Consider the following 16306-nt stretch of genomic DNA (forward strand, 5'->3'; position numbering starts at 1 on the left):
GTTCGAACACATGCTGAAGGCAATGGACGATCGGGTAAGGAGTGGTATTTTCATATTGAAGAACATCTTCATTTGGCGTGAAATCAACACATTTTATTTATTTTACAAAAATTGATGTATTATTATGCGAATTTATGGACTTAATTTGACGACTGGTTTTCCCATTTGAATTGTGCAATATTAATAATTTATACTTAGAATTTTCCCACAGAGTTTACACAACAATTCGGCGTTTTTTATTTGAAAAACGTCTTCATTTTTCGACCATTGCCGACAAGTTGTCCTTTAAAGACGATTTGACTTTCATCATTTTTAAAAACGTCACAAAGTACTAGATGATAAACAATTTTTAACTTCACTTTACGAAAATACAATACGAAGTAATTGATACAGGAAGAGAACTCGAAAAGAAAGTTGTAGGAGGGCTTGATGTATTTAACACATCAAAGCTCTTCCTAGAAAAGCAAGAAACAAACAACTTTAAATTTTGTAATATAACATGCTTCTGCATGAGTGCTGTAGGAATCCATATTGAGTTCTTATTCTTGGCATCCAGATTGTTGTGAAAATAATTAAAATTATTGTATTGACTTCGTCTCGCGGTGTTTCTTAGCACCAGGTCTCGCTAATCGTTACGTTTTCGGTTATTGTGGATGTTCTCGTTGTATTACTTATGACTATATTTCAAGGGCGAGGGAAGTTCTGTTGAAATAAGCTTCGACCAATTTGTGTTACCTACCGGCAATATAAATAAATCTGAAGTTCTCTAAATGAGCGTTTTTGTTGTATAAATGGTTGGCATACGAAGAATTTTATTCTTAATATAGCTGCTTTTAACGTAAACAAAATTTCCTTCTTCACAATTTTTTTTGTGTTTTGTGTTAATTTTATATATTTTTTAGAAATTTACTATTGGAAGATTTGATCTAAGATTTGGAAAATTTGACAGTGTTGTGAACATTTAATATATTTTGTATAGGTACAAAATATTTCGCACAAAATAAAATCATTCTTTTGTTGGATGTTTATCTTTCACTAAAAATGTTTAAATTGAACTTGGAAAATATTATTTTGAAAGGATTTGCCTTTTAATAAAAAATCAGCTTTCGAATACAGTGTTTTATGAGGTTCATACGATTATTTGCAATAATTGTTTGAAGTTACTGAGAATCCACTAATAAACTTTATTTTGAACTGCTCCAAAATCTTTCCAACAATACGCATAGTTTAATGATTTTGATTTATGAAAACGTTACAACATCTCAAATACTAATAATATTTTATGGTAAAATTTTTTAAATGACTATAAGATGTTCAAATCCCTTGATTAGCAAAATCAGATGATAACTACTTTACTTAGAAGTAATATTGTAAATATGAAACTGACAGACGACAGGCAGATGGAAAAGGGAAACCTACTATTTTTTTGTATTCTAGGGATCATGGCACATCGAAAAAATATGAAAATAGCCAGTCGCCCGATGTTTTCGATTGCAATTTGTAGTTCTTCAGTTTACGCTCTGGAAGTAAAAATTATTATATACCCGGTTCCGAAACCTCAGTTTAACATTCATAACTGGTTCCTACTAACACCTGATTGTCTGGAGTACATTGTATGTATTTAGCTATAAGTAGCACAAAAGCTGAATCTTATATTAAATAAGTTTGCCATCATTTAGTTTGTCAGTTATTTTATTTAATTACACGTTGGGGATTTCAGAGAAGTCATTAGAAGTAAATTGTGAAGTAGACGAGGACAACACAAATAAAGCTTTTACTTTGGAGCTTGTTTATTTCACCTCATATCCTCTGTGTTTATTTCATTCCCGATGGCACTTGTCAGTAAATTTTCCGTTTTATTTCTGTTTTAATCTTTTATTGTTTGCAGGCGATTTAGGAATCTTTGACATTATGAGGTCAGTTAGTTTTCCATTAATTTAAAAATCGTCAGGTAAATAATTTTGTTTGTGAATAAATTATCATTTTTCGCTGAGTTTAGATCTACTTATAACGTGATCACTTTTAACACTTTTTTATTTCTTTTAGGAACGATTGTTTTACAAGCTTTCCAGTTGGCTTAAATTAACGAAATTGTCTTTTAATTTTAAAATTTTATTGTTTTATCTTTGTTCCCACAGTTTAGAAGGGCAAGTGTTATTTAGTATATAATAAGAACAAATAAAAACAAATTATTCTTTCAAGTTAGAAGTTGCACAAATTTGTATACATATTTATACAATTGTTTAATGAACAGAAATTTAGTTAATCAGTTTTAGTAAAAAAAAGTCGTCAATTTAAACAGAACTTTCTTGATAGTTGCTTGGAGCATAATCAAACAAGCCCAACTTTTTAGGTTAATTATGCAATTTTCCTTGCGATAACACTCATAATATTAACACAAAGTTTATTTCGAGAGAACTTCCCTCTTGAAGTAGTACTCCACCAAATTCTGCTTTTTTGAAAAATTATAGAATTAGATTTTGCGATGTTTGTTTTTGTTCTATAAAATAGAAACTGCAAACTGCAAACAGTTCAATTCATTCCATGTGATGCGAACTGAATAAAATCTCTATAGGTTCGTACAAGTAGATTTGGATGAAACCATGTTGTTTGTTAATAATTAAAGATGATGTGTGACTACCCAAGGTATCAGAATACTATCAAAAATCTTAGCAAAATTGGTTACAATAGCAATCGGTCTCAAATTTGTGATTTCTTCTTTATTTCCAGATTTAGACACGAATGTAACTTTGGATGTTTTCCAACATCCAGCAAAAGTCGAACTACGTATTTATTATTAAGTTATGAAGATAGCAGAGCAGCTCACTAAAAACAAAATATAATGTCCTTAACAAAAAATGCCAGAATTCTCTCGGGTCCCGATGTAAAGTTCGCCTTAAATTTTCTCACAGCCTTGAATACATCTTTGGAAGACACCTTAAACAAGTGGAAAACACAGCTACAAGAAGTAGAACATTTGTTATCATATGCTGAATTTTTCATATCACAAATGGTTATGTTCTGGCCGTCACACGTTACACCACATTCGCTACTATTAGAGGACATACCACTATACATATTTAACATCGGATATCCAACTTGAAATATATACATTCCCAAAATGTTTGGCAAAGCCATTGACGATATGTGCTGACGATAAAAGTTCATGATCTCTATAATTCATTCTTCCAGAGATTCTAGACGAGTTTTTCTTTAGATCAATATATGACCAAAATTTACATGGATTAGTTCGGGTACTGCACTCAACATCTTCAATATATCTACCGTAGTCTTTTTTTATCATCAGCTTGATATCTCTACGAAGTTTATTAGACATATCCGTATAATAATCGTATTTGGTTTTCTTAATCATTTTCCTAAAGTGTTTTTTCCTATTTATAATTTTGACTAATTCTTCAGAATACCGCTTGGGAAAAGTGGACATTCTAGGTTACACTACGGGTACTTATGATACAAATATGTTATCCAGCTTATCATAGAAATATTTACAAGCCTCATTAGTATTATTTATATTATATAATAGGTACGTTCCAAGACATATTAGCGAGCATACCATATAAATTATAAAAGTCAGCTTCTGTGAAATTGGAGAAAGACTAGTTGTCAGATTTGAAGCTAGAATGAGGAAAGTGTCTAAGATAATCTATATTCACAGCGGTTAAAAGTGTAGGATCATGACAGCCCTCTCTCATTAGTGAATATTCGTATTTATTGACAGAAACCTTCAATTCTTCCGATCATAATATAAAATCAAGAAATCGAAGATATTTATTGCACACAGTTGTTCAAAGCGTTAGACAAGGCGACCTGTTGTAGATATTAGTTGAAGCATTGTAATCCGGTATATTAAAATCGCCTGCAATAATGGTTTTAGTGGAAATATTCAATGATTGTTCGAGATAGTCAAATATTATTTAATAATCAGCTAATGACTAGACAGCGGATTTCTGTCGGGCTACGTCACGATTATAGGTAGAGGGTGATAGATAATAATCAGTAATCACTGAATTTAATCGTCACTTATTCCATAAATACAATTAACGATTTATTAATCAAACGGCTAAGTAAATGAGAATGGGAATTAACAGCAGAGTGCAACGAAACAGCGTTAATCTAATCTCAAATAAATGAAGTGTAGCCCGTAACTGCAATGAATTCCCATCCCGTACGAGCCGTACCGAGTTTGGCCTTGCCTAGCCCGACAGAAATCCGCTCTCTACTAATGACATTCCAGAGGGAATATACATATATGGCCACTATATTAAAGAGATTAGTTTGTTGAAAGACTCGACAAAATCAACTATATTGACAGGACTGTTTAAATTTATTAAAATTTTCATACATATACCTAATATATTTTTCTACAAACCTGTTTCCGTGAATACGACCACATCGTAATCAGAAGATGAAACATTTAAATAAAATTTATCCACTTTTGTGTTCAGACCTCGTACATTTTGAACAGTTATAGAAAAATCTTGCGAGTTTAATGGCTGCCGGATGAGGAATGTTTTTTTTTATGACTTTCGGAATACCCTTATAATATTTAAGTAAAATTCTTTCTTCTGTAAGTTAAATCACGATTCAAAATGAGGACTTTAGGATTGCTAAGACGTCATCAGCAGATTTTAATTTGATACGGATAGGTCTTGGGCGATTATTTACCAGTGATTTTACCTACGCGCCTACGATTCTTAATGACAACATTTGGACATGCCTTATTAATAATAGTGATACATCTCTCGTGATCCGGATCGTCCTCAGACTTGTCTTGATATATTTATTCTGGTTAGTTATAAATAATGACATTGGTTACTTTTTCTTGCCATTTTTCAGTGATAAGCTCATCCTCCGTCAAGGTGTTGTTTAAAGGTGTTTTTGGGCGATAGTTTAATACTTCTTAAAATTGCGTTATCTTTTTTCAGGATTTTATACTTTCCAAGATTCATTTTCAAATTTTAGTGTAGAAATTTGAATTTTGTTCCAATAATTTTGTCGTCTATGGTAATAAATAGGGGCAAATGAAATAAACCACCAGTAGAGAAGCATGAACAAATAAATTCTGGTTAACGTTTAACCATGTATTGCCAAAATTTGCACAGCAATCAGTGTAGTCGATTTTGAAATCACGTCTCAAATAAAGTCACCAACAGACAGACAAACATCAAACAGACGTAAACGAGAAACTCATGAGTCATGAGGAGAAAACATGAATTTAGTCAGATAGACATTAATACAATAACTTAGAATATGGAGGTAAAAATTTTCAATTTATTGCACAACAATGCAACAATTTGACACATTAGTGTACTCGAGTAACATTTTCTATTTTATTGATCCGATTTCACCGATAGTACCCATAAAATGAATAGATGATTTTTTTTTTAACCAATCAATACTAATTCGAAGTTGGGATGTGCACTCTTACCTGTCCTGTTAGTTACATGTATCCGTGATAGCGAAAACTTTTTTAGGTTTTTTACTATTAGTAGCTTCTCGAAGTCTAATTTCGTCCACCATTTTATTTATCACAATTCCAATCAATCTGCTTTGTGATATTTATTTTATTGGTAAGTAACTTTTCTATATTCCCCTCTGCCACCGAAAACGACTTCCTGTTACGTGAGGTTAAGGTTCAAACTTGCTTGCGATTGACCTCCTATGTGAATGTCCTGTTGCTATAAATATTTTGTGATCTCAGGGGGAGTTTTTGCAAATTTATAGACCCCGACCGTTTTGGTCAGAGCAATTTTCGTTCAGATAATGAACAAAAAATCTTTTACCTGGAGTGTGAAAATAAACGCATATTGATATATTTAGTACTGTTTATAATTACTAACAATTGGCACATTTGAAATTTATGACAGCTTTTTGGTATCAAATTCTTTACGTAGGTTATGATAAGTCCCTCAACCAGTGACTCTTAGCTTTTAGCTTACATTCTTAAAGAGCTGATAAATAACATTCTCACAGCCCCTTCGCCGTACAAGTCCGGACAATGTAAAATATATTTAAAGCAAATAATCATCAGGAAAAAATTGCCTCCCAGCAGTAATAACAAACTTTCTTCCGACATATAAGAAACATTTGAAGTTGCTTGTTTATACATCGGAAGAATGTCACGTAGATATTTGTTTGATTTGAATGTGTTTATAGCATCAAAATAGGGGACTAAAATTATTATTATAATTTTTATTAAATATAGAGGGGCGTATTCTCACCTTTCCAAGAAAGTGGGGCGACTCATTTTTAATTTGATCATTAAAAAAAATTGTTATGACGTCAAAAACATACATAATATACAACGCGAGAAAAAGAAAAAAAAAAACAAAGGCTACGTTTGGCATCCAACACGGGACCACCGATTCCGGTTCTGAACCATGAAGGGAATACCGAATGTTAACGGGAAACTCTTACTACACTGTGTATATGTTTTGGCAAAAATTTGAACGATTAGGGAAAAACTCAAAGCGGATTCGTACACCACACGTATAGGAGTACATTGTTGTATAACATTTAAATCGAATAAACATAGAAGTTTTCTAATATAAATATTATATACAAAATTTGACAACAATCGGTCCAGCAGTTTCGGAGATTACCTGTCTAATAAAAATGGATACAAACACCAGACAGACACACGTAAACGGGAGACTACTTTTTTCGCACTGTAGAGGTCATGAAACGTCGAGAAAACGTAACAGTGGTTATTCGTCCGATGAACAGGATTACTATAGTTTCTTAGCTTACGCTCAGGAAGTAAAAATCTAAATACTAACTATCACTATTAAATCTGTTTAGGAAGACGTATGGTCCCATAACTTTTATTCCAATTATCCCCCACGCCCAAACATTTACAGAACATCGATTCTGAAAATGGGTTTGGTAGATGTCGTGGTGTTTTGCTTCTACCCAACGGCAACGGTGGGTGTCATGGAAGTTTAGAATTCCATCTTTAGTGAAACAACACTCATCGGTCATTAAAATCTCCGTTGAAAACTTATGATTGTTGCAGTTTCTGTTCAATAACTAGGTATTTATTTACAAATATTTTGCCTAGACAGAGAGACATTTGCTTCTATACTCTGTACTCGCTGAATAAAACAACAATTCCCTTAAAAGCGTTTGGTCACTCACTATTTACAGGGGGCGGTCTCTGCAATCTTACTGTTTTCTATCTACGGCAAACCATTTGTCAGACAATTAGGAAACCGACAATCTAGACAAAGATCTTAAAATGTGTATGTGGCACAATAAAATTGGTTCAGCCAAACTAAAATATATATGTAAGGAAACAAACAGTTCACGTGACTTGATTTTTTACTGGCTTCGGCGTTAAGAGGACCAAGATTTTCGCTATAACTACCTCGCAACTATGACGATACCATACCACATCTCTTTTATAGTGAACAGAGCTTCGTTTTTAACCATTTTTTGCATTTATGGATTAAAAAACAAATCATGATAATTTTTTTTGTTTATGTAATATAAATACAATGACATTGTAATAGGGTTTTTTCGCTAATATAATCTTTTTTATTTTTATTAAAAAACTAAGGATAGTTTTTAGAAAATTTTCAACTATAAATCCTCCTGTATGGGTTTCGCATTTATGAATCTACGTTTTCGCGTTTTATTCCACATGTGTGCAGAACAATTATAACATAACAGTCCTTAAAGTTCTAAAAGAACATGTTAATTTACGGCTTCCGAACTTCAAGAACGATGGCAAACCATTGCTTCTAATTTTAACGATACCTGGCAATTTCCTCACTTTTGGGAGTCTTAAATGGTCGACCCATTACATGTAGGGCTCTTATTTCTTATGGTAATTATTATTACAGCTATAGAGGCACCAACACCCTAGTGTTGGTAGCTTTGGTGGACGCGCATTATGTATTTCGCTGTGTTAATACAGGAGTGAATGGCAGAACAACAGCTCATCAGGAATTGCTTTAAAAGAAAGTACCAACGTTTAAATCTACCATCATCAGAAACTTTGTCAAGACAGGATGTTGTACCACCATATTTAATTATAGCCAACGATGATGTCTTTCCTAGTTTGAAAAATTCGATTAAATCATGTTCTGTGAAAAGATTTCAGACCATGAAAAACAAATATAATTATAAGCTATCCCCGAGTTAGACGTATGTTAGAAGGTACTTCTGGCATTTTGACAAGTCGATTTCGCGTCTTATTACACCGTATAAATTTATCTCTTGACAAAGTAGAAATTATTACGCTAACTTGCGTCTTCCGTCATAATTTCTTAGCCACACATAATTCCAAAGTACGTACAGAGTTAGTAAAATACTTAAAACCAAATGTTATGACATGTCCTTTCTGCATAAAGCGATTCAAATATAGTTTAAGGCTGTACATTGTACAGTAAACCAGGTCTAAGTCATTGGAAATAGTGTTGGTGTATATCTAGCCATGCGGGCATATGGCGAATTACAGCTGTAGAATGTACGAGGAAAACCAATGGCTAGAGTTTCATGTATCCGGGTATAGTAGGTGGGACCTCTTTGGGTAAACATACTGTTACGAAATAAATCTATACGTCGCCCCGGTACGACGCCTATGGGGTCTAATATGTACGTCGCCGATGACTCATTGTCGCAGGACGGCGGCCGGAGAAGAGCCTGGAAGCGGCAGTGGCGAATGAGTGTTCCAGAAAAAAATAGAAGCGCTGACGTAGGCGTTTTGAAAAGGACCGCGTGTTGTTTAAATGGAAACCACCGTCGGAAGCAGTGTAGTCCAGACAGAGAGAGCTGAACTCAGGTGGTTATTCAGTCGAGTCGTGTCCAAAGAGTGTGGAGAAAACCCAGTGAATGTTGCGCCGGAATTATGTTCTACATAATCGCTCTGTAATTAGTCGTGTAAATCCGAGTTACTAAGAAATAAATTGTTGAGTTTTACCCACGCCGATTTTATTCATCGATCAACGTAACAATACTAACAATTTTGAGGCAGTCGATTTTGCTATGTAAAAAGCCTAAAATTATAGCTTGACGTTGACAACGAGTTTCAAGTGATTGAAGGCCAATTAGGTGCAGTCTCTCACAATACGTGTAATAGTTTTTGTAAAAGTTCATTTTAGTAAAATAAAGTTTACCAGTTTTCTCTGAATTTTTTCAATTCTATCAAAATGTGTTTTATACATATAAAAGATTCCAAATTATACTGCAGTACTCAAGAACTGATTTCACTAAGCAACAAAATAATTTAATAATTACTACCCCTGCTATATTGTTAGTTTGTGACAAAACCACACAGACTTTTATTTAGAATATTGCCGATGTGGGCGCTGAAATTTAAGTTGTGATCCAATGTAACACCAATGTGTAGTCTACATTGACAACTTTCATATGAAACAAATTTTCCACTAACAAAAGGTGGTCGCAGAGAGAAAGCAACTTGTAATGTTGTTAACAGACATTAAAAAAAGCACCGGACATTGGTGACTGTCTTACCGTACCCGAAGTTACGTTAATAACTTTCTATTAATAACCACTTATACTGACTACTACTGATCACACCATAGCATTTTAATTTTTATTTAAAAGAAGTTGTATATCGACCCGATCAAAAACCTTACAGCAGTCAGTGTACATGGCATCAATTCTAGGAAGGTAGAATATTTTACCCCCCCTAGCATTAACTTGATATTCCTATTCCATTGATTTGTTTATACTTATATGTAATTGGCATACTCAAATAGGTTTATTGCTGTACTGCGGTTAGGTAGAAAATCATGTTGATGAATGGAAATGCTATTTTTACATGTTGAGACGAAATAGTCAGAAACGATGGAATCAAGGACTTTTTGTAATTTTTTACATTGTTTTTGAAACCAATTTATGTAGAGGAATAACAGATGAAGGTTTTCATTGTTCAGGATATATACCAGAATCGAAAAAAAGTTGAATGAAAGGAAGGGTAATTGGCCAGGTAAGGGTTGGATTGCAATGTTTTATAAAGAAAGTAAGGATACCATCCGGCCCGGGATTCAAGTTATTTTTTAAGTTAGACAATTTATGATATACCGAGACTATTATTACAATGGAATTCTAGCGAATAAATTCTATCAAAAATGTGCAAAATATAATGAGTCTATATTTGCGATTGATCATTGTCTTCATATTTTTAGAACTGCTTTTACAGGGTGAGTCAAAAAAAATGAATGAGTCAATTTATTTTATGGATTAAATCAGGAACTACAAAGTCGGATCCTTTCAAATCTTGCAGGTGTTTCACAGTTATCGCAAGCTTGGTCCATTTTTAATCAAAATACATCCGTTTATCCCTTTGAAAAAATTGATGGCGTCATCTCAAAATTTTGCCGAATAAATTCCATCGAAAAGGTACAAAACATGATGATTATATTCGTGTCATTTACGTATCATTGCCTTCATATTTTTACAATTGTAACGTAATAGTCGCAAAATTTATATTTCTCTAGACTGTTAGTTACGTTCATACGCTATCGTTTTAACAGTATATAATTTTCATAGTACAACGATACCGAAACAATGATAAGCGTAAACTCTCCACTATCTAGAGTCTAGGGCCCTTTTTATGCACTATGCTTATGAGCTTAAGACCTACGCTTAACATTAATTATTTAGAAGGCTAGCAGACGTGTTAAAATCTTTCTAATAGAGCTATTAAAGCACGCAAATGACGTCACAACAGTTCGTTAATAGCGGAAAAGCGTTCTTTAATAGATCTGGTGTAATTTAGATCGGTAAGCTTGGTAGGCATGACGAGAAATGTCAGGTGAATGTCAGTGGCAAATGTCAAATTAAAATTTCTCGTATTTCTGGAGGCGTAAGAACTTCACTAACTTCTTCACAAGACATTTTAACCAATTTTAACTAACAAAAACTCGAATTGATTCGAATTACGGTTGTTGTTATGAAAATTCGAACCTCAAATATTTCGTGGTTATTGTCAGACCAACCCATCACCAACCACGACAAAATTTCCCAGATTTAAAAAAAAGGCAAATTTCAATTAAATTTTGCGAAAAATCGTGCACGGTAGAAAAAATAATATAAATCACTTGTACAATTAACAGATTCTGAATTCTTGTGGTTGGGAATAAGATTCCATTACTACATTTTCTTTTTTCATATTTAATTTTATGATCACATTGTTTTCAAAAGGCAGTAGGTAATTAAAATTTACCAGTTGTGTAACTTCTGTTCAGTGTTAGTGTATTATTATCAAAATTTGAAAAATGTTCCTTCTGTAATGTCTGAGAATTTAGACGTTATCAATTTTTTGGGACAAATATATTTACTTGTCCACTCTCTCTTTTACCTTTCAGTGTAGAGGATTTTGAGTGTTTTTTTTTTCTAACTTGTCTGCACTTTACTCATGTTTCCAGTCACTACATGCAGTTTTTGCCTTCCTACATTTTCCTCGGCTTTCTCTTCCATTCTTGTTAACTTTGGTTTCGCAAACTTTTTTGCTATTCTTTCATCTGGCATTAGTATCATGTTATGCCGCCGCCATCCAAGTTGTTTTCTTTCACTATTATTTTTTAATTTCTACCGATTTTATCCCTAATAGTTTCCTTATTTTCAAAATAAAAAAAAGTTATTGTTTGGAAAATGAAATTTTAAAAATCACTTACCTAAAGTTAATTCGATACTTCAAAAATCTCTTGAAAACCAATTGTCCTCAAAGTTGTGCAGATTAATTCTCTATGCACATTTATGTCAAAGAGCAATAGATACTCGGGAAAACACACAAACGTAAAATGACATAAACTTGACTACTTAATTAGTAATTATGTTACAAGTGATTACTTTTTCCGCATAAAAATAAACTACTAAAATTTACGATCAACGTACTTATTTGTGTCTACTGACTCCAAAAATGAATACACGGTTATGTTATGCTTTTAACTGTAAGAGGGCATTTCACATTTGTTGCTACGAAAGGAAACAAATCTTTGCTTGTCCAGAGGAATGTTCAATTCTAACCAGCAACACGTGAACAACAGACGAAGTTCCATCTGCCCTCACCATAAAACATTAAAAGGGGTGATTTACTCCCCAAGTTATCTTCCCATTATTCCCGTCCACATGAGAATAATTCTCTCTCTCGTTGGGTTAGATTATTGCGTAAGTTTGAAATCTCTTTCCCCCTCTTTGTATGAAGTGCGGTATGCAATTCCAAGCATGCTTTACGTTCTTTATTAAGTTTTTTGTTCTCTCGCAATATATCTTTTTTTGTCGTGCACACACACACAAAAAATGTTTTAAGGCCAAAGTTCAAACTTATATGAAAAACGTCAAAGTGAATGTATCGTCCAGAAGCATGTCATAAATGTAATTTATTTTTGTGACGGAATCGATAAAATATTGCTAACGTGTGTCCGAAATAGGACGAAGTTTGATGGCAAACACGTTATAAAACGGTTGCGGTTGAAATATACAGACTTAGTTTTTCTTTGCAGATGGGAAACTTGCAAATCTCCATTCTGATCCTGCTAGTGATGGCCGTTCTACTGTTGATAGTCTTTCTAGTTTTCTGTTATTCTCTGGACGTTGTCACGTGGATTACCGCCTGGATGTGTTCAAATCGAGAGGAAAAGATCGGCCTAACTCGGTCCAAAGGACACTATAATGCTAACGGATACTTGGTAAGTCTATAATGCTTTTTGAACGAAACAAATTGAATGAAACGCAGTTAAAAGTAACTTGAGCGGAATGTTAAAATATATCCAATCCAGGTTATTTATATTTTAATAATGAAATCTGTTATCTCGTTGCTACATATAAAGAAAAGTATTGCTATGAACAAAAGTGGATCATTGTTTTATGATTTGCTGCAAATAATTCTAGCCCATTTCCATTTTAAGTATCCGAAAAAAAAAAGGTTTTTTGGTGCTGCCGAAACAACCAATGAAATTTAAGCCTAAGTTAACCAATCATCATGCACAATCCTGAATCGTCTGATAATAATTATGATAATGTATAATTTCGTGAATTAAATGAGAGTCTTGTTATGATTAATATTTTATAGGAGTAATTAATTACAATAATGTTTTTGATCAATTTGCTTATGAAATCAGTAGAAAATATCGTGAAAAAAAGTGAGGTTATAAGAAGAAGAACATTTAAACACTGTAAATAAGAATGTAAGTGAGGGAATCAAAGGTATTTTTGATTAGTTATGTTAGAACTGGTTTCAAATTTTAAGGCAGCATACCTAGATAGAGGCTGCTTCAAATAGCTGGAATTGGAATATGTATTAAACAAGAAGAAACGCCCTTTCTGTTAGTAAATACTAAGTAAATTTGCTACTCACATCAAAGTGAAAAACTATATGGATATTGAAAGAAAAATCACAAGGTTACAAAGAATACGGTAACTCGAACTTGCCGAGCCTGTTTACCTACGTATTTTTTCTGCCGCTAATGTGCAGCAAGAAAGTTAGAGGTAATTGTACAACTACGTAATAGTAATGGAGTAGAGATAGTTGTTTACCATGTTTTTGTGGTTTTGTCTTGTAAATTGTAGGTATAATATCGATATTAGCTACTGCAAGAATCAGTCCCAACCTTAAACCACAGAATGAAATATATAAATACCAATAGTTTGGAAGAGACATAAAGCATTTGATTGTCTCTTTCAGCATCTACCGGAGTAGAGTAGTGCTATCCTTGCGTGATCACCATATCTCTTCTTTTCCGAGTCGTGATGTGAGAAAAACCAGTGACAAGCTCTTCGTGTTTATTTTTGACTTGTATTAGTAAAATAAATTGTTTTGTTTGTTGCTCCGTGTTTAACTTCTATACTGATGACCACTGTCCTGACACTTATCTACCAAATGCAATCCCCCAGCTATTGTGTGGCACTCTCCGCGCGCAGTAGTATCGACCACTCGATGCGGTCAGCTACATCGAGTGCAGTGGCGGGACCTGATACTCGCGCGTTTGCAAACTGATGTAACAAATAAATATAAAGAATCAAAACTAAACGTATTCTTCAAAATTATAAAAGACGTTTCTAGCTAATACGACCTGCCAAATGACCACTCTGCACGTGGACGTAAACACTGAGGGCTTCATACAAGTAATAAACATCGACCATCGGGGTATCGGGTAGCAGCTCCCGACCGTCCGACACGTTTACGCCAAGGCATCCTCTCTCTCGCGCGCGCCGCTGTTACGTACTTGGTAGATCGTTGTCAGGCCTTTACTGATGACGCAGTAAGTAGAATTCAACGCGAAACACAAAAACCTTCTTGTGGAATCAGGTTAAATGTGCAATCTGAGTTAAGTCAAAACAGCAGCAACATATGTCTGAAACAGAGAATGCAATCCCCACGATCTCCGCAACAAGATTTTCCCTCCCGGTATTTTGGGACAACAAGCCAGAATTATGATTTGCTATGGTGGAACCCACATTTTCCACCTTCCAACCAAAAATCATGAAGGAAAAAACGAATGATAATCATGTTCTGCCTCCCCACATCGCCGTCGAACCACATTGTAAAATCAGATACCGTACACACGACTAACACAAGTCACCATCACCAGGACTTCGCTTACGGAGACCCAGCATCTGAAGCAGCGGCTTTTATGTCAGCAATTGGGCTCCCGAAAACCTACGCAATTCTTACGTTATAAAAATCACTTACAAATGGTGGCAACTTCCCATATGTCAACGATACGCCTCTGCGAGTGTTTTCTGGAGCAGCAGATGGCGACGAACATCCAGTCCATGCTAATTTGGCGCAAATGCGAAAAAATGCACAGCACCTTGCAGTTTTGCAATACACTTCCTACACAGGAGCCGATATCAGTGTAGTGCCTCAAAGTTTAAAAATCTGAATTGTTCCGGGGTAAATAATACAGGCTAGGCGTTTTAATTTACAGTTGGCAGACAGTTCCAAAGTCACAGTGCTCGGATAAAAATTGTTAAACTTAAATCTTAGCCAGGGTCGTGATTTTTAATGGACTTTCGTAGTAGCAGATATCACAGACTTGATATTAGGAACTGATTTCATACACCACTGTGGACTCTTATAGATATGAAAAACTAGAAATCATAGACTCACTAACGTCGTTAGAAGTGTCGTATCGGGTTAAAACCGCGCACCAGCCTGGCATACGACCATCTTTTTCGGAACCCCCGACCCGTACCAGACACTTCTTCGGAACTTTCCAAATAGTCTTTGACAATTTCAACAACAAAAGTAACACAAGTCAAGAGACGCCTGGCTTCAGATAAACATCAAGCTGTCAGACAAGAATTCCAACAGATCGCCATGGGCCAGTCCGCTTCATATGGTAACGAAAACGGACGATACGTGAGATTATCTTTAGCACCCGATAATCTCACTCAAACCCAGTCCCACACATTCACGAATTGAGCCACCATCTACACGGCAGGGCCATTTTCAGTAGTCTTGGTCTCACAAAGACGTGTTTACAGATTTACTTCCTCCTGGACGATCAACCTAAAGCGGCTGTCACAACTTTCTGGACCAAGTCGTGCAGGGACTCGATTTTGTATATGCTTATACTGACAACATCGCAGTAACAAAGTCAGCAGAGCAAGAAGACCTAACCTAGTTGCGTGCCGTGTTGGAAAGTTTCGATCAATATGAAATAGTAATCAATCCTATAAAATGTGTTTTTGGGGCACATGGCCTAAACTTTTTAGGTATAAAAATCAGCACCGATGAGACCTAGCCTTTACAAGAAAAGGTAGAAGCCATCACTGCCATCACATTCCTAAACACCACGAAGGAACTGCAACGTTTTATGGGAATGGTTAACTATTATCGAAAGTGTCTTACAAACTCAGCTACCATTCAAGCCCCTCTCAGTCAGCTGCTTGGACGATGTGGTAGAAAAAATGCTAAAATAGAGGCAAATCTAGAAGCGTTACAATCATTTGAACGGTGCAAAAATGATTTAGCGAACACCACCACACTCATCTATCCCAAAAACCACATTATTTATACATCAATGCTTCCGTAACAGGTATTGGTGGAATTTTGGAGCAAATTGTAGGTGGTATTCCTAAACCACTCGCTTTCTTCTCTCCCAAACTAACTCCCACAGAAAAGAAATACAGTGCGTATGACAGAGAGTTATTGGCCAGCTTCATTATCGTCCTTTTCCAAAATTCACTATCTTTACAGATCACAAACCCCTTGTATACGCTTTTAATCAAAAGCCCAAGAAGGATGACAGTCAGGGCAGCTAGATCTGATTTCGCACCGACATCCAGCATGTCATTGAGAACCAACTGA

The 16306-nt window shown here is 34.8% G+C and overlaps 1 protein-coding gene across 2 annotated transcripts in view; it reads left to right on the top strand.

The window, feature by feature from the left end:
• Nucleotides 1-16306, top strand: part of Syt12 (Synaptotagmin 12) — a 63723-nt gene that overhangs the window by 7345 nt on the left and 40072 nt on the right. For both annotated transcript variants that reach the window (XM_064067298.1, XM_064067299.1), the window contains exon 2: nucleotides 12495-12680. In XM_064067298.1, the coding sequence (XP_063923368.1) occupies nucleotides 12495-12680 (186 nt within the window). The remainder of the gene's footprint in view (nucleotides 1-12494; nucleotides 12681-16306) is intronic.

The sequence above is a fragment of the Zophobas morio genome, unplaced genomic scaffold (assembly GCF_036711695.1).
Source record: "Zophobas morio isolate AGI-343-1 ecotype UQ-CSIRO unplaced genomic scaffold, CSIRO_AGI_Zmor_V1 ptg000029l, whole genome shotgun sequence".
NCBI classification, from domain to species: domain Eukaryota; kingdom Metazoa; phylum Arthropoda; class Insecta; order Coleoptera; family Tenebrionidae; genus Zophobas; species Zophobas morio.